We start from the raw sequence: 18,455 nt of genomic DNA, 5'->3' as shown, positions 1-18,455 counted from the left end.
ATTCTTTATCCATTTTTCCATTATTCATCCCCTTTTCAAGTTTTAATCATGCCACTATTATACTTAAAGCATCCCCTTTCAAGTCACATTTTAATGCAGATAAAATAGCATCCATCATATTTACGTTTAACATGTTGTGCACTTCTAATAGTAATATAATTGCTTTACGCTACATTATTTTTTGTGTCAATCAGATTCCACTTTCTATTGTAGGAGAAAGGAATGGTAAGTGGAATCTGATTGACATGTTAATTGATGTTAATATTCATATTTATAACAATTTAACGATTGTAAGGATGCACATATTTTTTGGCACTGTGGGAGTGATGGCTTTGGAACTGACGTGTGTTTGTGTGGTTTTGTGTGTGGCATCATGAGTGCATGATGCAAATTGAGTTGGCACCTCTCCATATAAGTGCAGTGTAATTTGGACACTTTAGGAGAGGTGGACTTCAACTCCCAGAATTCCCCAGCCAGCTGGCTGGGGAATTCTGGGAGTCGAAGTCCATCTCTCTTAAAGTTGCCAAGGAGAGAAACACAGCTGCAAGGGTTCCACTCAGACCCCCAATGATCAGAGAGGAGGTGGTTGCACTGCGTTTTATATAGCCTCTTGTTTCCCACACAACAGCCCTGCGAGGTAGGACGATGAAGGAGATTGGAGAAAGAGAGGAGACTTAAAGGGCCCATTGACGGGATGCGAGCCCGTAAGTGACGGCTACGAGGAATACAGCGCGCTTCTACTAACTTCTCTCTAGGTTCTGGTGGGCGGGGCTTCGGAGGTTCTGGGATTGGCGCGCCTCTTACGCTCAAATGGGCGGGGCCTCGGCGGCTCCTGGAATCGGGGCGCATCTCTTACGCTCGGGTGGGCGTGGCTTCGGCGGCTCCGTTGCCCGGCGACGGAGCGGAAACGCTCGGGGTCACGGAGCGGAAACGCTCGGGGGTCACGGGGCGGTGCATCGCGGCGGCGGCTTCCGGGTCGGCTGCCCTGGAGACAGGCATGACTTCTCTGCGGGCGTTCACTTGCAATGACCTCTTCCGCTTCAACAACATGTGAGGCCCCGGGCCCAGCGCCGGGCGGGGTGGTGGTGGTCTAGATGACCTCGAGGGGACCCATGCTGCGGATCTGGGAGAAGGGAGGGGGCCTCGCTTGGGAATGGGGCTTCTAAGGAAGGAGCCCGGGGAGGAGAGGGTGGGCTAAATGACCTCAAGAGCCCCCTTCCCTGTGAGCGCTTTCTGGCCTCCCGACGAGTTCATGGCGGGTCTCCTCTGGCTTCTTCCGGGGTCTTTCCCCTCTTCCCGTCCCATTCTGGCCCTGGCATCACCTGGTGGTCTCCCGTCCAGGGACAGCAGGTGCGATTCCCTAGCTGAGCAGGCGGCTGGGAAAGGATTCAGCTGCTAATGCTTAAAGCCCTGGCCGGAGAAAGGGGAGGAGAGCCTGCTGGGGTCCTCCTCTCAGGGTCTTTCTGAAGCAGCGGTTTGGATCTCCTGGTGGTCTCTCATCCAGGTCCCAAGCAGGTTCAATATGGTTTCACTTTTTCAAGGGCAGATGTCAGAGGGACACCTCCGACAATATATATAAATATTTATAATACACATTATATAATACACATTATAATATACACATTATACACATATATACACATTATACACAATATAATACACATTATATTGTAAGGTATATAATATTGAATTATATTTACCATTATATGTGTGTGTGTGTGTATATATATGTGTGTGTGTGTGTGTGTGTTATTTTAATTATTTTATGTGTGTGTGTATGTATGTATGTGTATATATATACACACACACACACACACACATAGATTCACACACACACACACACACATAGAGATAAAATAATTAAAACAACAAAAATAACAAAAAACAAACTGAAAAGGCAAAGTTGATGGACCCCTAGGTCTTTATCTGCCGTCCCTTTTTAAAATTTCTGTGAGAAGCCTTCTAGAATTAAAGCAAGAATTTAAGCTGCTTTGTGTTTTCCTTATTTATAAATTGAATTTATATGTCACTCATCTCGCTACCAAGAGGCTCGTTTTGCTTGAAGTGTAAAAATGAGAGTTTCCACTCTTATTTCAACTCACTTGTCAGATTTCCCAGAGTGAAATTTGGATATTACCCATGTCTGTCTTTTAATTCTTTTTAATTATCTATAATCTCATAGAGTTTGAAGAGGGTGTTGATGGAGAAGGAAACTGCACCCGTGGCCCTCCTCTCCTTGTTTGGCTTTAACTACAAAGCCCAGCTTTTCCAAATACCCTTCCTGTTAGTTGGCTACAATACAACCCTAGAATGATGGAAGGGAGCATGAGGTCATCTAGTCCAACCCTCTGCATTATGCAGAAAGACCAGTTTAAACCATCCTTGAGAGGTGGCCCTTTAGGTTCTTCCTGAAAATATTGAGACAATTTTATCACCTGGAAGATTTCCCCTTTTTTATTTAGTTACTTACAAACACACAGTATATATACACAAAAAACAGACATAGGAGCCACACCAGAAAGAAGCAACCGATTGTTTCTATTTTATTTATTTATTTTTTAATCCTGTCTTTATTACTTTGTAAGTAACTCAAGGCAGCAAAAATGCCTAACAATACTCCTTTCTCATCTTTTTTTCCCCCACAACAACCTGGGTTGGCCTGAGAGGGAGGGGTTGGCCCAAGTCATCCAGCCAGCTTTCCTACCTCAGGAGGGACTAGAACTAATTTACTAGTTTCTACTCCAGCAACTTAATTACACTAGACTGGCTCTTTTTTTCTTAATCAATGCTCCTTCTGCTGGTTTTCTTTTTTGTACATGTAGTCCTCAACTTATGACCACAATTGAGCTTTTTTAAATATATTTTTTATTTATTTTTTGTTTTTTACAAACATTGTATGAACAGTGTGGCACCATAGTGTCTTACATTTTAAAACAAATATGATAATATTTTTCATATTTAAAACAATCTTAATATTAATGCACACATTTTGTTAAATTGTAATCTTTCATTCTTTGATTATTCACCATTTCAATCTCTTAATTTTGTATCAATCTCCATGTTCTGAATATCCCTCTTTTAACTGCAAATAAAACATTATTAATCATCTCTGTGGTGTTTAACAGACTTATATAATTCTAATAATAATTCACCCATTTATGTTGAGTTATAATCTTCCATTATTTATCCCCTTTCTGATTTTTAACTATGCCACTATTATATTTTAAAAACATCCCCCTTTCTAATCACATTTTACAACTTATTTATTAAAAATAGAATAGTATTCATCATGTTTACATCTGACAAGTTATATAATTCTAATAATAGTGCAATTGTCTTATTAAGTTCTAATTTATGTTGCTAAGTGAAACATTTGTTAAGTGAGTTTTGCCCCGTTTTACATCTTTTTGTGCCACGGTTGTTAAGTGAATCATTATACTGTTAAGTTAGAAGCATGGTTGTTAAATGAATATGGATTCCCCATTGACTGCTTGTCAAAAGGTCGCAAAAGGGAATCTCATGACCCCGGGACACTGCAACCGTCGTAAATATGAGTCAGTCACCAACTGTCTGAATTTTGATCACATGACCTGAGGGATGCCGCAACGGTTATGTGACAAACGGTCATAAGTCTTTTTTTTCCAGTGCCATTGTAACTTTGAACGGTCACTAAATGAACTCTTGTATGTTGAGGACTTACCTGTACCATGTAGAGGTTGCACTATGACTTATTGCTGTGTTGCTATCTAAGGAAAAAAACAAACCCATTTGATGCTCCCTGCTGGAGCAGGGGACTAGACTAGAAGACCTTCAGGGTCTCTTCCAGCTCCATTCCAATTAAATCCCTTGATAGACAGGTTGAGCTAGTTGGAACTAAGTCTTGGCTTTGGATGCATTTCCATCAGACCCTGAAATAAGGACAGCAGGAAGTCCCTGACTTAAAACAGTTGGTTTAGCGACTGTTTGAAGTTTACTGAAAAAAGTGACTCCAACTATTTTCATGCTTAGATAGATAGAGGATAGATAGAAGATAGAATTCCTTATTGGCCAAGTGTGATTGGACACACAAGGAATTTGTCTTGGTGCAAATGCTCTCAGTGTACCAAGACAAATTCCTTGTGTGTCCAATCACACTTGGCCAATAAAGAATTCTGTTCTATTCTATTCCTATTCCTATTCTATTCTATTCTATTCTTATTCTTATTCTTATTCTTATTCTACTCTACTCTACTCTTCATTCCATTATTCTATTCTGTTCTATGCTATGCTATTCTACTCTACTCCTATTCTATTCTATATTCCAGTTTCTATTCTATTCTTATTCTTATTCTATTCTTATTCTATTCTACTCTTATTCTATTCTATTCTATTCTATTCTATTCTATTCTATTCTATTTATTCTATTCTATTCTATTCTATACTTCATTCCAGTTTCTATATTCCAGTTTCTATTCTATTCTATTCTATTCTATTCTATTTATTCTATTCTATTCTATTCTACACTTCATTCCATTCCATTCTATATTCCAATTTCTATTCTATTCTAGTCTACTCCTATTCTATGCTATTCTATTCTATTCTATTCTATTCTATTCTATTCTACTCTACTCTACTTCTATTCTATTCTATTCTATTCTATTCTATTCTATTCTATTCTATTCTATTCTATTCTATTCTATTCTATTCTATTCTATTCTATTCTATTCTATTCTATTAAGATACATTCGTCAAGAGTCAAGAATCATCAGGTACAACACTTAATAATAATCATAGGGTACAATAAGCTGTCAAATCATACTAGGAAATAGTCAATATAAATGGTAAGGAGACAAGTGACAAAGTTACAGTCATACAGTCACAAGTGGGAGGGGAGGGGTGATAAGGAGTGATGAGAAGGTTAATAGTAATAGTAATGCAGACTTTGTAAATATTGAGTAAGTATTGAGGGAATGATTTGTTTAGCAGAGTGATGGCGTTGGGGAAAAAACTCCCCTTGTGTCTGGTTGTTCTGGTGTGCAGGGCTCTATAGCGTCGTTTTGAGGGAAGGAGTTGAAACAGTTTATGTCCGGGATGTGAGGGGTCTGTAAATATTTTCACAGCCTCTTTTTGATTTCATGCAGTATACAGGTCCTCCATGGAAGGCAGGTTGGTAGTAATTGTTTTTTCTGCAGTCCTAATTACCCTCTGAATTCTGTGTCTTTCCTGTTAGGTTGCAGAGCCAAACCAGACAGTAATAGAGGTGCAGATGATAGACTCAATAATTCCTCTGTAGAACTGGATCAGCAGCTCCTTTTGGGCAGTTTGTGCTTCCTGAGTGGGTGCAGAAAGAACATTCTTCATTGTGCTTTTCTGATGACGTTTTTGATGTTAGGCGTCCATTTTAGATCTTATGATATGATGAAACCTAGAAATTTAAAGGTCTCCACTGTTGATACTGTGTTGTCTAGTATTGTAAGAGGTGGTAGTATGGGAGGGTTTCTTCTAAAGTCTACCACCATTTCTACGGTTTCGAGCGTGTTCAGTTCCAGATTGTTCCGGTTACACCACAACCTTAGTCGTATAACCTCCTGCCTGTATGCAGATTCATCGTTGTCTCAAATGAGACCAATCACTGTCGTGTCATCCGCAAACCTGTTCAGAGTTTTTGCAGCATTAATTCAGCGCCAGAAAAATAAGCACCGATGGCTGATGCTTCCTTTAATGTCTTTATAAGCATAATAAGTAGATTTTACAAACCAGTTGTAGATTTCTCCAACACGGAGCAAACTCAGACAGAAACACGGTGCAAGTTCAGAGCAGAGCTCCAGTCTTCAGCAAGCAAGTTAGTTTCTCTTTTACTTCTAGTTCAGCAGGCAAGCAGGAGGAGAGAAGCAGTTTCATTTTCAACAGACAGACTCAGAACTCAACAGAAGGCAGACTTCAGAGCTGCAGAGCTTAATATAGAGCCACGCCTGGGCTCATTCTAGTTTCGGTTTCCAAACAGTCCTCATTGGCTGACTTAGTTGCTAGGCCTATTCATTGGCTGACCTTGTCACCAATCTCTGTTCCAATTCATGAATATACTCTGACAAAACCTTTGTTTCAGTTTGGACACTTGGCGACTGCTTCGTATTTACGACGGTTCCCGTGTCCCCTGGGATGTGTGATCCCCTTTTGCGACCTTCTGACAAGCAGAATCAACGGGGAAATCAGATTCACTAATCGCACCCGTGTTACTAATTTAACCGCCGCAATGCTTTGCTTGACGACGGTGGCAAGAAAGTGCGTAATATGGGGCCAAACCCACTTTACAGTTTCGCTTAGCAACGGAAATTTTGAGCCCCAGTTGTGGCCATAAGTTAGTTAGCCTGCTGGTCCGAAGTGCCGTTTTCTTACCCGGAGTGCTGGAATTTGCTTCCCATTTGCTATGACCTTGGAGAAAACGACAGTCCTGGTCTTCGAAGTCTTCTGTGGGTTGGAAGGAGCTGGAAAGATGTTTGATTGTAGTGCTGCCTTGTCCTCCTCTCAGTATTTAAAAAATTTTTTTTTCTTGTTTTCCACAGCAACTTGGATCCCCTGACAGAGACTGTATCTTTAATTGAGACTTCGGGGTGAAGACATCGATGGTCATAGCTGGGATCTTGATAGGATAGGATAGGATATGAGGAATGGAATAAAATGGAATAGAAAATATGGAATGGAATAATATAACAGAGTTGGAAGGGACCTTGGAGGTCTTCTAGTCCAACCTCCTGTTCAAACAGGAGACCCTCTTCCATTTCAGACAAGTGGCTGTCCAGTCTCTTCTTAAAAACCTCCAGGTGATGAACAACTTTCTGGTGGCAAGCAGATAGCAGATAAATCAGAGTTGGAAGGGACCTTGTAGGTCATCTAGTCCAACCCCCCCCACCCAAGCGGGAGACCCTACACCATATCTGACAGATGGCAGTCCAATCTCTTCTTGAAAGCCTCCAGTGATGGCACTCTCACTGTTCCACTGGTTAATTGTCCTTACTCTCAGGAAATTTCTCCTTAATTTCAATCTCTTCTTAAAAACTCCCACCACTTCTGGAGGCAAGCTGTTTCAGTGATTAATTAACAGACCAAGAGAGTTTGGAAGGGACCTTGGAGGTCTTCTAGTCCAACCCCCTGCTCAAACGGGAGAGCCTATGCCATCCCAGTCCAATGGCTTTCCAATCTCTTCTTAAAAACTTCCAGTGTTGGGAGCATCTACAACTTCTAGTAGCAAGCTGTTCCACTGGTTAATTGTCCTCACTGTCAGGAAATTCTTCCTCAGTTCTACGTTGCTTCTCTCCTTGGTTAGTTTCTATCCATTGCTTCTTCTCCTGCCCTCTGCCTACCTCATATGGCTGCCACTGTAAGGTCCTCGCTAGGGAATTGCAGCAGCTCCCTAACACCTCGCAAGGGTTTCTCTAACAGGCAGACACATATTTCTTCATGAGATACAATAGAAAAACCATGGGAGAAACACACCTACAGTGGGAACAACAGCAGCTTACTCTGTAGTTTCCTACTCAGAAGAGTATATTTAACAGTCTGGAACGTGACGGCTTCTCCATACATTGATCACAAGCGTGTTGCTCACAGGCAAAACTAGTGGAATTTTGGAATGGTTCTCTTTTATTTTATTTGGTGAGGCTTAGTTTGTTCTTGAAGGCACGCTGGCTGAGGTGAATCCTCCTTAACATAAAACCCTTCGTCTAGTATGGAATTCCATTCTACTTGCAGTACTTGGCTCACTGGCCAGAATATTTTATTGTGGCGGAAGCTCCTGGGGGAGAGCTGATGGGCTACAGTAAGTACGACCTCTTCCCTTTTCTTTTTTCTCTATCTGGACTCTTTTAAGAATTGAACCTACAAAGTATAGCTCTTGACCTACGACTGTAATGGAGCCCGCGATTTGGGTCGTAAGTCGTAAGGGTTGGGCTCAGTGGTGGGGTTCAAATCATTTCACAACCGGTTCTCTGCCCTAATGGTTTCTTCCAACAAGCAGTTCACCAAACGGCTCAGAAAGTTAACAACTGGTTCCTTCAAACCGGTGCAAACTGGCTGAATCCCACTACTGGCTTGGTGGTTTTCTTATAGATGTTTCGTGAGCCAACTAGGTAACTTCATCAGTGCCAGAAGGGTGTTGGGTTTGCAGAGAGGAGGAGGAAGAGGAGGAAGGAAGGAAGGAGAGGAGGAGGAGGAAGGAAGGAGAGAAGGAAGGGAGGAAGGAAGGAAATCACTGATAATGTTCCCTGGTGGTCTACAAGAAAACCACCAAGCTCAGAGAGCCCCAAGGACCCCTCAGTTCTCCTCCTCCTCCTCTTCCTCTCCTTCCTCCTGTTCACAAACTCGCCCTCCCTTCTGAAAATGTTACCTAGTGAGGTAATGAAATGTCTGCAAAAAAGCAACCAAGCTCATAGAACACCAAGGAGGAAGGAAGGAAAGGAAGGAGGGAGGAGGAGGGGAGGAAGGAAGGAGGGAGGGAAGGAGGAAGGAGGAAGGAGGGAGAATTTGTTGGCAGAGGAGGAAAGGAGAGGTGGAAGGAAAGAAGGAAGGAAGGAAGGAAGGAAGGAAGGAAGGAAGGAAGGAAGGAAGGACTATGGAGTCCTTCGTGCTCTCGGAGGAACTTGGTTGCTTTCTTGCAGATGTTTCGTGACCCAACTAGGTAACTTCATCAGTGTTGGAAGGGAGGAGGAGGAACAACTGGGGAGTCTTTGGTGCTAGTTCTGGACACTAGACCTTTCAAACGTTCCATTTTTGGGAGTGGGTCCTAATTTTGACTGGTTGCTAAGCAACAGATCGTATAAGCTGAGGATTACCTGCATGGGTTTGCCATAACTGAAACTTTTGATCAGTTCAGGAAGAGTCCAGCCAAATGACATGGATTGAAATTTTCTGAATCTTTTAGTTCAAGGGTCTTCCAACTTGGCAAGTTTAAGATTTGTGGACTTCCAACTCCCAGAATCCCTGAGCTAACATGACTGGAGGGGGAATTCTGGGAGTTGAAGTCCACAAGTCTTCATATTGGCCAAGGTTGGAGACCCCTGCTTTAGGGTACTTCTGTAGTGAAATAGGTATTTTTCCCCCCCTTCTGCTGGAATAAGGTGCTAAGCAAATGCCCCAACTAACATTTGTGTTGGTTGATCCCCGCCGATCTTCCTTGCAGTCATGGGCAAAGCTGAAGGATCCGTGGCCAGGGAAGAGTGGCACGGCCACGTGACCGCGCTCTCGGTGGCCCCCGAGTTCCGCCGGTTGGGGCTGGCTGCCAAACTGATGGAGCTGCTGGAGGAAATCTCGGAGAGGTGAGGCAGATTTTGTGAGCAAATATATTTGGGTGAGTTCTCAGGGAGGTATGGATTAGGGTAAAAAAATCCTAATTGTTAATATTCAATTTAGGGAAACGGTCTGGTTTCTTAGGAATGAGACAGAGGGATGACGAAACTTCAAAGATAGCTGGATTTCGTTTTTAGGCTACAGCTTGTGCGTTTTGTGGCTTTCTTAAAAATAGATGATGGCATGAGATTAGATAGATGGATGGATGGATGGTTGGTTGGTTGGATATGGGAGTAAAATTAATAAAGGAAATAGAGGAATTTGGCAAGGTTGCAGGCCTTAAGATAAATAAAAATGAAATTCTTGACTAAAAATTTAAAAGATAAGCAAAAAAAAAAAGAATTAGAGGGAGCATCATTTTCAATTCATTTAAAAATTACATGGTTGCAGAAAGCAAATTTAAATAATAGTGGGACAAAGTGCTTTTAAGTGTATAAGAGCTAGTCAATCTTTGCATTTATGGGTGGATTTTATAGCAATAAGAAGATGGTTCATGATAAGAGCTAATTGTAACAAAAGAAACATTCATGTGAAATCTATCTATATAAAAGCGAAATGCCACTCACGCATCATCACAAAAATCTCCGGAACCATAAAGCCTACAAACTTGAAATTTGGCACGTATCTTCCTCTTGGCTTCTAGGGGCTCGCTAAGAAAGGATTTTTTGAAATGACCCCCAGAGCATTAATATTTTGTGTATTATTGTTAACATGCTCTGATGCAAAGGAGTTCTACTCCCCCGCCCACCTGAAAAGAAATCTCTTCCAAATGCAAAATACAAGCAGAGGACTTTCAGTTTCACTTTTACTTTCACAGCACCAAGCAGCTTTAGTACAGAGCAGTTGAGCTAAGCCGTGCCCAGGCTCCTTGCTGTCTCCTTGCTCACACAGCAAATACTCTTTCAGTTTCCAAACAGCCCTCAACTCTTTCACACACTGACAGGACGCTAGCCAGATGAATACTGATGGATGATGGTAGGCAGAGGCAGAATTCCCCCCCCCCTTATTTTCCTCCCCAAAATCTAAGCCCGACCACATAGTTTTGTAGCAAAGCACGGGCATCAAACTAGTGTATATCTATTACCTCATTGTAATTTGTAATAGGTTACCTCATTGTAATTTGAGTGCTCTTAATTTCTCCTTGTATTTCATTTTAGAGTTGTAATATAATTAAACCAGAACATAAGAGAACATTAATTAAAACATTGTGAGCGGCGCAGCGGTCTAGAGGTGAAGATGCTCTCCACCCACTCGAAAGGTTGACAGTTCAATCCTAGGCAGTGACAGATATTTCTCCCTCTGGGTGCAAAGAGGAAATATCTGCTGTGAACTCCGCATAGGCTTCAGGGAGGGCATCCAGCTGGTAAATGCTCGGCTCCAATCTGTCATCCCGATTTCACCCCGATAAAATAAGAAAAATTTAAAAAAAAACGAGAACATTAATCCAATCATTTTCTAGTCAGGGAATCCCCCCTAACGCTTCAATTCTTATTTGCCCACGAACAGATAACACCTTGCAATTTTACTTAGCGCCGTCATTTCTCCTAATAGCGCCGCACAATCTTAAATGTTGCTCTCGCTGTCTTCTTACCCTTCCGTCTTCTTTTCTTGCTGAAGAAAGGGTGGATTTTTCGTGGATCTCTTTGTGAGAGTGTCAAATCAGGTTGCGGTGAACATGTACAAGCAACTGGGCTACAGCGTGTACAGAACCGTGTTAGAGTACTACTCGGCCAGCAGCGGGGAACCTGACGAAGATGCTTACGGTAAGTGTGCGGATTTTTAGTCGCAAAAGGGTACTTGGGATAAACGCATGGTGCCAGCTGTAAAGAACCAGGGACATTCACTTGAGTTCCAAGCCCTGAAGAGCTTATTACTGCTACTTATACTCAAGAATCTGGTCGATTTAACGGTCAAAACTAAATTGGCCCTAGATCAGGGTCAATGGAATTCAGGGATGGGGCTGAATGTAGGTCTCTTGCGAGAGCACAAAGATTCCAAACTGCTGACATATTTCACCCCCCCCACCATCCAGCTCAGTCTGTTCATCTCCCACAGAAGATTGACACAAATCCCCATTTAAAAAAATGTCTTTGCCTCTATTTGTTTTAAGTTCTTACATGCAAAATACAGGAACAAATCCTGCCAAACTATACATTGGGTTTTTTTCCCCCAAAATTTTTAATTTATTCAAAAAAGACAAAATATTAAAAAAAAAATAGAACAAGACATTCACAAAAAGTGTCTTAAAAAAAAAACCTAAAACCAACACATACATACACCTAACCTCCTCCCTAGTTGAATGCTGATTAATATAACAATTTGGTTTCCCACCCCTTTTGAAACAGGCCCTGTTGTTAAAACTACTAAATCTACTTACAAAGTGTTAGCCTGTCATTTATAGATCTATAAGCTCTGTTAATAACAAAATATTGAACAATACAAGCAATAATAATGAACTTATTATGTAAAAGTATAAGAATAAATTATAATATAATAATGAAGAAAAGGACCAGGGGAGACGTGATCGCAGTCTTCCAATATTTGAAGGGCTGCCCCAGAGAGGAGGAGGGGGTCAAGCTATTTTCTAAAGCCCCCGAAGGCCAGACAAGGAGTAATGGATGGAAACTGATCGAGGAGAGATTTAACCTGGAAATAAGGAGAAACTTTCTGACAGTGAGAACAATCAACCAAAGGAACAGAAGTTGCCCTCGGAAGTTGTGGGAGCTTCATCCCTGGAGACTTTCAAGGGGAGATTGGACTGCCATTTGACAGAAATGGTGTAGGGTCTGCTGCTTGGGTGGGGGGTTGGGGGTTGGACTAGATGACCTATAAGGTCCCTTCCAACTCTGTTAATCTGTAATCTGCAATCAACTATACACTTCTTACATTTTATATTTTGATAAATAGCCTTATGTATATATTTTTGCGCTGTATTACAATATTAAATATTATTAAACATTCAAGTTAGCACAGGGGGAACCTGTATATACACATTTATCTGTAATCCAAATTTCCAAAAAGACAATCAAATGCCATTCGAGAGACAGAACAGATGCAGAACAAAATGAGCTTGTCAGCCCACTGCATCATTGGTGGAAAATGGACAATAATAGCATGCAGTATCCAACTTTACTCCAGATGTTGAGTTTTCTGCACCACTCCTATAACTCTTGAGTTTTGAGCTGGTGTGTTTGTAAACCTGTAGTTATGTCGTTAATGGCTCCCTGAGCATCCTCAGGATAGAAACTCTGTGGATTTGGGGGGAGAATCTCATTCCAGAGGGTTGAGAGCTGCTGCAGCTGCTCTGGGCTTTGAATTGTAGGTTGTGTTCCTAATCTATATTTCGTTCCATGTTGTTTTTTTTTTTTTTTGTTACAGACATGAGGAAAGCTCTATCAAGAGATAAAGAGAAGAAATCAATTATACCTTTACCACATCCTGTCCGGCCGGAAGATATTGAATAATACTGTGGGTTGCTGTAAAATATATCGAGAATAAAATCTGTAGATACATGAGAACAATTAGGATATCTCTAATGCAACTGGGAGTTTTGGAAGAAAAAGAGAGAGTATATGCAAATACGAAGACATGTTTTTGCTTTTAGGCTGCGCTTCTAAACCTCGTAATGCCTCAAAAGCCCAAAACAATCTTTTAACTTCCATGTTTATCACGATTCAGTTTTAAAAACAATATTAATAAATCCGAAGGCCGTGTTGTTAATAATGCAGGGCTGATCATTTTCACCGAATTTTACATTAATAAATTTTTTTTAAAAAAGTATAATGTTTGCGGGGTGGAAAATCCCGTTTAAAATGTGAGGAATGCGAATTGTCAAAATAAAAATATGATACACGCTGGAGGTTTTTAAGAAAAGATCGTTGGACGGTCCCTTGTCTGAAGTGGTATAGGGTTTTTCGTGTGAGCAGGGGGTTGGACTAGAAGACCTCCAAGGTCCCTTCCAACTCTTATTCTGGTACAATACAGTAAGGGGAAAGAAGGGAGTGGGAGAAAACACACCGTGCCATAATTTTCCCTAGGCAAACAAATCAGGCTTTGACAACCTGACATTGTCCAAGTTTGGGGCCCCAATATTTCCCTCTCAGTGGTAATGCTGGCTTAGTCAACCTCTAGAAGGCAGTAAAGGGAACTGGTGGGATTCAAAAATCCCAGCAACCGTTTTGCTGCCTGGTTGCTGGGTGGGCGTGGCCATGGTGGGCGTGGCCTACTGGAACTTCCGGGAGGGCCGTTTTTCGCCTTCCCCAGAGTCTGGAGGCTTCCCTCGGACCTCTGGGAGGGTGAAAACAGCTGTTTCTGGACTTCTGGAACTTCCGGGATGGCTGTTTTTTGCCCTCCCAGAGCCTCCATGCAGACCCTGCACCTACCTGCATCCAAAATGGGCCACGTGGGGGACTCCTGGGAGGGGCGTGGTGGGCAGGGCCAGCCGGTCCAACTACCGGTTTGGCGAACCAGATGTAAATTTAACATCCAGTTTGCTCGAACCGGGCCGAACCAGCAGAATCCCACCCCTGAATGCACCTGCAACGTATCAAAGGTGCTTTTTTTCCCCCCAAGAGGCAACTGAACTTTGTTTTTTTTCTTTGAAGACGTTTCGCTTCTCATCCCAGAAGCTTCTTCAGCTTCTGGGACGAGAAGCGAAACGGCTGAAGAAGCTGAGGAAGCCTCTGGGATGAGAAGCGAAACGTCTTCACGTAAAAACCGGAAAGTCCAGCTGCCTCTTGAAAAAAACAAAAGCACCTTTGGGACAACCATGACCTGGAGTAGGGGGTCTCCAGCCGTAGCAACTTTTAAAACTTGTGGACTTCAATTCCCTGTGTTCCTCAGCCAGCTTTGCTTTGTTCACAATTCTTAAAAGTTGCTAAGGTTGGAGACCCCGTGACCTGGAGGACTGAGAATTCCCATAGATGCCCCACCGGATGTTCTTGACTGTCTTAGGTGCAAGTAACATAAATAAATAAATTAATCCAGCATGCACTTGGAAGTTCACCTTGAAAGCATTCAGGAACAACCCTGGCAGAGCTCTATGAATTATAATGTGGTCCTCAATTTACAGTTCATTTAGTGACCGTTCAAAGTTACAACAACACTGAAAAAAAGTGTCTTTCTGATGGTGTTTTCACCCATGCGCCCATTGCAGCATTCCCCAGGATCAAAATTCAGTACGCTTGGCTCAGACTTACGACCATTGCTGTGTCCCAAGGTGACGTGATCTCCTTTTGCGACCTCCTGACAAAAGTCAATGGGGAAGCCAGATTCACTTCACAAGCGGGTTACTCACTTATTAACTGCAGGGATTCGCTTAACAACGGTGGCAAGAAAGGTGGTAAAATGAAGCAAAACTCCCCTAGCAACTGTCTTGCTTAACAACATACATTTTGGGCCTCCACCGAGGTCAAGTCTAGCTGCAGTTGGTGTTTACTACAACGCTGAAAAGTCCACATCCCTCAAGGGGCACAGCTTTGCAAAATAATATTGCAAAACGTTTTCCAGGAATGTCAAAGGAAGTCCAGTTGCCTCTTGAAAAAAAAAAGCACCTTTGGAGTTTTCTTCCTCTGGTCCTCAAGAGGGTCCTCAGTCCTCTGTGGCCATTGCTGACCTTTCCTCCTTGTCTGGGGAGCTACCTAAATGGGGGAAGGACAAGCCCTGCTTCTCAGCCAGCCAGCCAGAGGTGAAGGTGCTGGAGCAGGGTATGCAGGGTGGCTGGGCGGGTAGGCAGGGTCTGTTCCACTCCATTTGTAGCCAAAGAAAGTCCCTGGGGGATTATGGGCAATTTATTACCTATCAAGCTACCATTTATATCCTTTGCACTTTCTCATTCATTCATTCATTTTCTCTATTATTTGTCTCATATATCCTTTATCTAGCTTTATTATCTATCCCTTTATGTCAATCCATCCATGTATATCTCTAACTATATCGTTCATCCATTATTCTCTCTCCATCTCCCTTTCCCTCTATCTAATCTCTACCTACCTATCATCTCTCTCTAATCAACCTCTCTCTTCTACCTAACCTATCTACCTATCATATCTCTCAGTTCTATCTGTCTGTTTGTCTGTCTGATCTACCTACCTACCTACCTCTTTTACCTAGCTCTCTTCTACTCCCTCCCTCTCTTTTACATACCTCTCTTCTACCTACCTATCATCTCTCCATCTGATCTACCTCTCTACCTCTCTATTCTATTCTCTACCTACCTATCTCTCTCTAATCTACCTACCTCTCCTATCTACCTATCATCTGTTCTTTCTATTTCTCTCTATCATCGATCTATCTACCTACCTCTCTTTTACCTACCTATCATCTCTGTTCTACCTACCTTGCTATCATCTGTGTCTAATCTACCCCTCTCATCTTTCTATTCTATTCTGTATTACCTATCTACCATCTCTCTCCCTCTATCTAATCTACCTACCTACCTATCATCTCTCTCTAATCTACCTACCTCTCTTTTCTACCTACCTATCTACCTATCATCTCTCTGTTCTTTCTGTCTGTCTGTCTCTCTACCTACCTGCCTCTCTCTCTTCGTTTATCTCTCTATTCTATTCTGTATCTACTTACCTAACATCTCTCCCCCTCTATCTAATCTACCTACCTACCTATCATCTCTCTAATCTACCTACCTCTTTTCTACCTACCTATCTACCTATCATCTCTCTGTTCTTTCTGTCTGTCTCTACCTCTCTCTCTTTATCTTTCTATTCTATTCTGTATCTATTTACCTAACATCTCTCTCCCTCTATCTAATCTACCTACCTACCTATCATCTCTAATCTACCTACCTCTCTTTTCTACCTATCTACCTATCATCTCTCTGTTCTTTGTCTGTCTGTCTACCTACCTCTCTCTCTTTCATTTATCTCTCTATCTTTCTATTCTATTCTGTATCTACTTACCTACCATCTCTCTCCCTCTATCTAATCTACCTACCTACCTATCATCTCTCTCTAATCTACCTACCTCTCTTTTCTACCTACCTATCTACCTATCATCTCTCTGTTCTTTCTGTCTGTCTGTCTCTCTACCTACCTGCCTCTCTCTCTTTCGTTTATCTCTCTATCTTTCTATTCTATTCTGTATTACCTACCTACCATCTCTCTCCCTCTATCTAATCTACCTACCTACCTATCATCTCTCTCTAATCTACCTTTTCTACCTACCTACCTATCATCTCTCTGTTCTTTCTGCCTGTCTGTCTCTCTACCTACCTATCTCTCTTTCGTTTATCTCTCTATCTTTCTATTCTGTATCTACTTACCTACCATCTCTCTCCCTCTGTCATCTACCTACCTACCTATCACCTCTCTCTAATCTACCAACCTCTTTTCTACCTACCTATCTACCTATCATCTCTCTGTTCATTCTGTCTGTCTCTCTACCTACCTCTCTCTTTCGTTTATCTCTTTTTATCTTTCTATTCTATTCTGTATCTGCTTACCTACCTATCATCTCTCTCCCTCGCTCTCTTTTAATCTACCTACTTAACCTCCCTCCCTCCCTCCCTCCCTCTAATCTCCCTAGCTCACGCGCGCCGGAAATCCCGCCTCCGGCTGGTGGAAGCGACGCTCTCTACGGGAGCTCTATTGTCAGCGGGGGCTCCGCCTTTTTCCTGTTTACTTCCTCTCTCTCTCTCTTCCGGGTTCGGGACATCTGTGCGGTGGGGGACGTAGTAGCGGGGCCGCAGCCGGTGGGGCCGCCGGAGGAGGAGGCGGGCTGGCGAGAGGAGGCGGAGAGAGGTGAGTCTGGCGAGGGAAGGGGAGATTTCCCCCTCCCCCCCTCCGAGGCGCGGGACTACAACTCCCACCATCCTCAGCCGGGGAGGGGGGGTTGGGGGAGGGGGATGTAGTCCAGCTCCTACTGGGCGAAGTAGGAGCCCCCCTTTCCTCCCCCCTCCCCCGCCTGATCACCCTTGGCTGAGCAGGAAGCGAAGCAGGGCTGGGAGGGGAGACCACCAGGAGATCCCAGGGTGTGTGTGTGTGTGTGTGGGGGGAAGCCTGGCAGGCAGAAGGAGGGCGGGGGGGGGACGCTGGGGTTCCTCCGTCCTCCCTCTGGGTTTGGCTGCCTTTGCTTCGTTCACCAGCATTTATCCCCAAGCTGGCAGAAACAAGAGGAGTGCAACCGCCCAACGAGGGTCCTGAAACCACAGTGAGGAATGGAAGGAAACCCACAGCCTGGTTCACAGCCAGCCAGAGCATTAATGCGCAATGTTCTGCAGCTTGGCTAAAGGTCTGGAAGAAAGCGACCCTCCCCACCCCTCCCTCTCACTTGCTCTCCCTCCTCCTCCCTCCCCCTGTCTCTTGCCTCCTCTTCTTCCTCCTCTCCAAACCCTCCTCCCTTCTAGTCGGGTAATGAAACGTCTGCAAGAAAACCATCAAACTTAGAGAACACCAAAGACCTCACAGTTCTCCTCCTCCTTCTCTTCCTCCTTCTCCTTGTCCTCCTCAACCTCCTCCTCCTCCTCCTCCTCCTCCTCCTCCACCTCTTCCTCCTTCTCCTTGTCCTCCTCAACCTCCTCCTCCTCCTCCTCCTCCCCCACCCAACCCATCACCCTTGTAACACTGATGGTGTTCCCTAGTTGGGTCATGAAAGGTCTGCAACAAAACCACCAAGCTCAGAGAGCATGAAGGACCCCACAGTTCTCCTCCTCCTTCTCTGCAAATCCTCTCCTTTTTAGCACTGATGATGCTACCAACTTTGGGTCATGAAAGGTCTGCAAGAAAACCACCAAGCTCAGAGAGCACCAAGGACCCCACATTCCTCCTCCTCTTCCTCCTCCATCACCTCCTTTTTCTCTTCCTCCTCCTCCCTGTCCTCCTCAACCTCCTCCTCCTTCTCCTCCTCTTCCCTTCTTCTCCCCCCCAACCCACCACCCTTGTAACACTGATGGTGTTCCTAGTTGGGTCATGAAAGGTCTGCAACAAAACCACCAAGCTCAGAGAGCATGAAGGACCCCACAGTTCCTCTCCTCCTTCTCTTCCTCCTCCTCCTCTTCTTCCTTCTCCTTGTCCTCCTCAACCTCCTCTCCCTCCTTTCTCCTCCTCCTCCCCCCCACAAACCCACCACCCTTGTAACACTGATGGCGTGCCCCTAGTTGGGTCATGAAAGGTCTGCAA

The 18,455-nt window shown here is 43.5% G+C and overlaps 1 protein-coding gene and 1 long non-coding RNA gene across 2 annotated transcripts; both read left to right on the top strand.

Moving 5' to 3' along the window:
- The first annotated feature begins 808 nt into the window (after positions 1-808).
- Positions 809-13,101, top strand: NAA20 (N-alpha-acetyltransferase 20, NatB catalytic subunit). The gene is made up of 6 exons (XM_087962276.1): positions 809-1,050; positions 6,543-6,567; positions 7,705-7,795; positions 9,155-9,290; positions 10,939-11,084; positions 12,700-13,101. The coding sequence occupies exons 1-6, from the start codon at positions 998-1,000 to the stop codon at positions 12,783-12,785; spliced, it is 537 nt and encodes a 178-aa protein (XP_087818402.1). The 5' UTR covers positions 809-997; the 3' UTR covers positions 12,786-13,101.
- Positions 13,102-16,879: 3,778 nt separating this feature from the next.
- On the top strand, positions 16,880-17,757 carry LOC148131584 (uncharacterized). Its single transcript, XR_015749071.1, has 2 exons — positions 16,880-17,078; positions 17,437-17,757. It is a non-coding gene; the product is annotated as an uncharacterized LOC148131584 (long non-coding RNA).
- Positions 17,758-18,455: the final 698 nt, after the last annotated feature.

The sequence above is a fragment of the Notechis scutatus genome, chromosome 3 (assembly GCF_049901735.1).
Source record: "Notechis scutatus isolate UNSWTSFEM ecotype Mainland chromosome 3, rNotScu1.2, whole genome shotgun sequence".
In the NCBI taxonomy this organism is placed as follows: Eukaryota; Metazoa; Chordata; class Lepidosauria; order Squamata; family Elapidae; genus Notechis; species Notechis scutatus.
This window is presented reverse-complemented; position numbering and strand designations above follow the sequence as displayed.

Bases quoted from the DNA above. Each gene is read 5' to 3' on its own strand.
- NAA20 (XM_087962276.1), top strand. From the start codon at position 998: ATGACTTCTCTGCGGGCGTTCACTTGCAATGACCTCTTCCGCTTCAAC. The intron at 6,568-7,704 runs GTATCTTTAATT...CCCTTCGTCTAG, and splicing joins TGGATCCCCTGACAGAGACT to TATGGAATTCCATTCTACTT. The intron at 9,291-10,938 runs GTGAGGCAGATT...TTCTTGCTGAAG, and splicing joins CTGGAGGAAATCTCGGAGAG to AAAGGGTGGATTTTTCGTGG.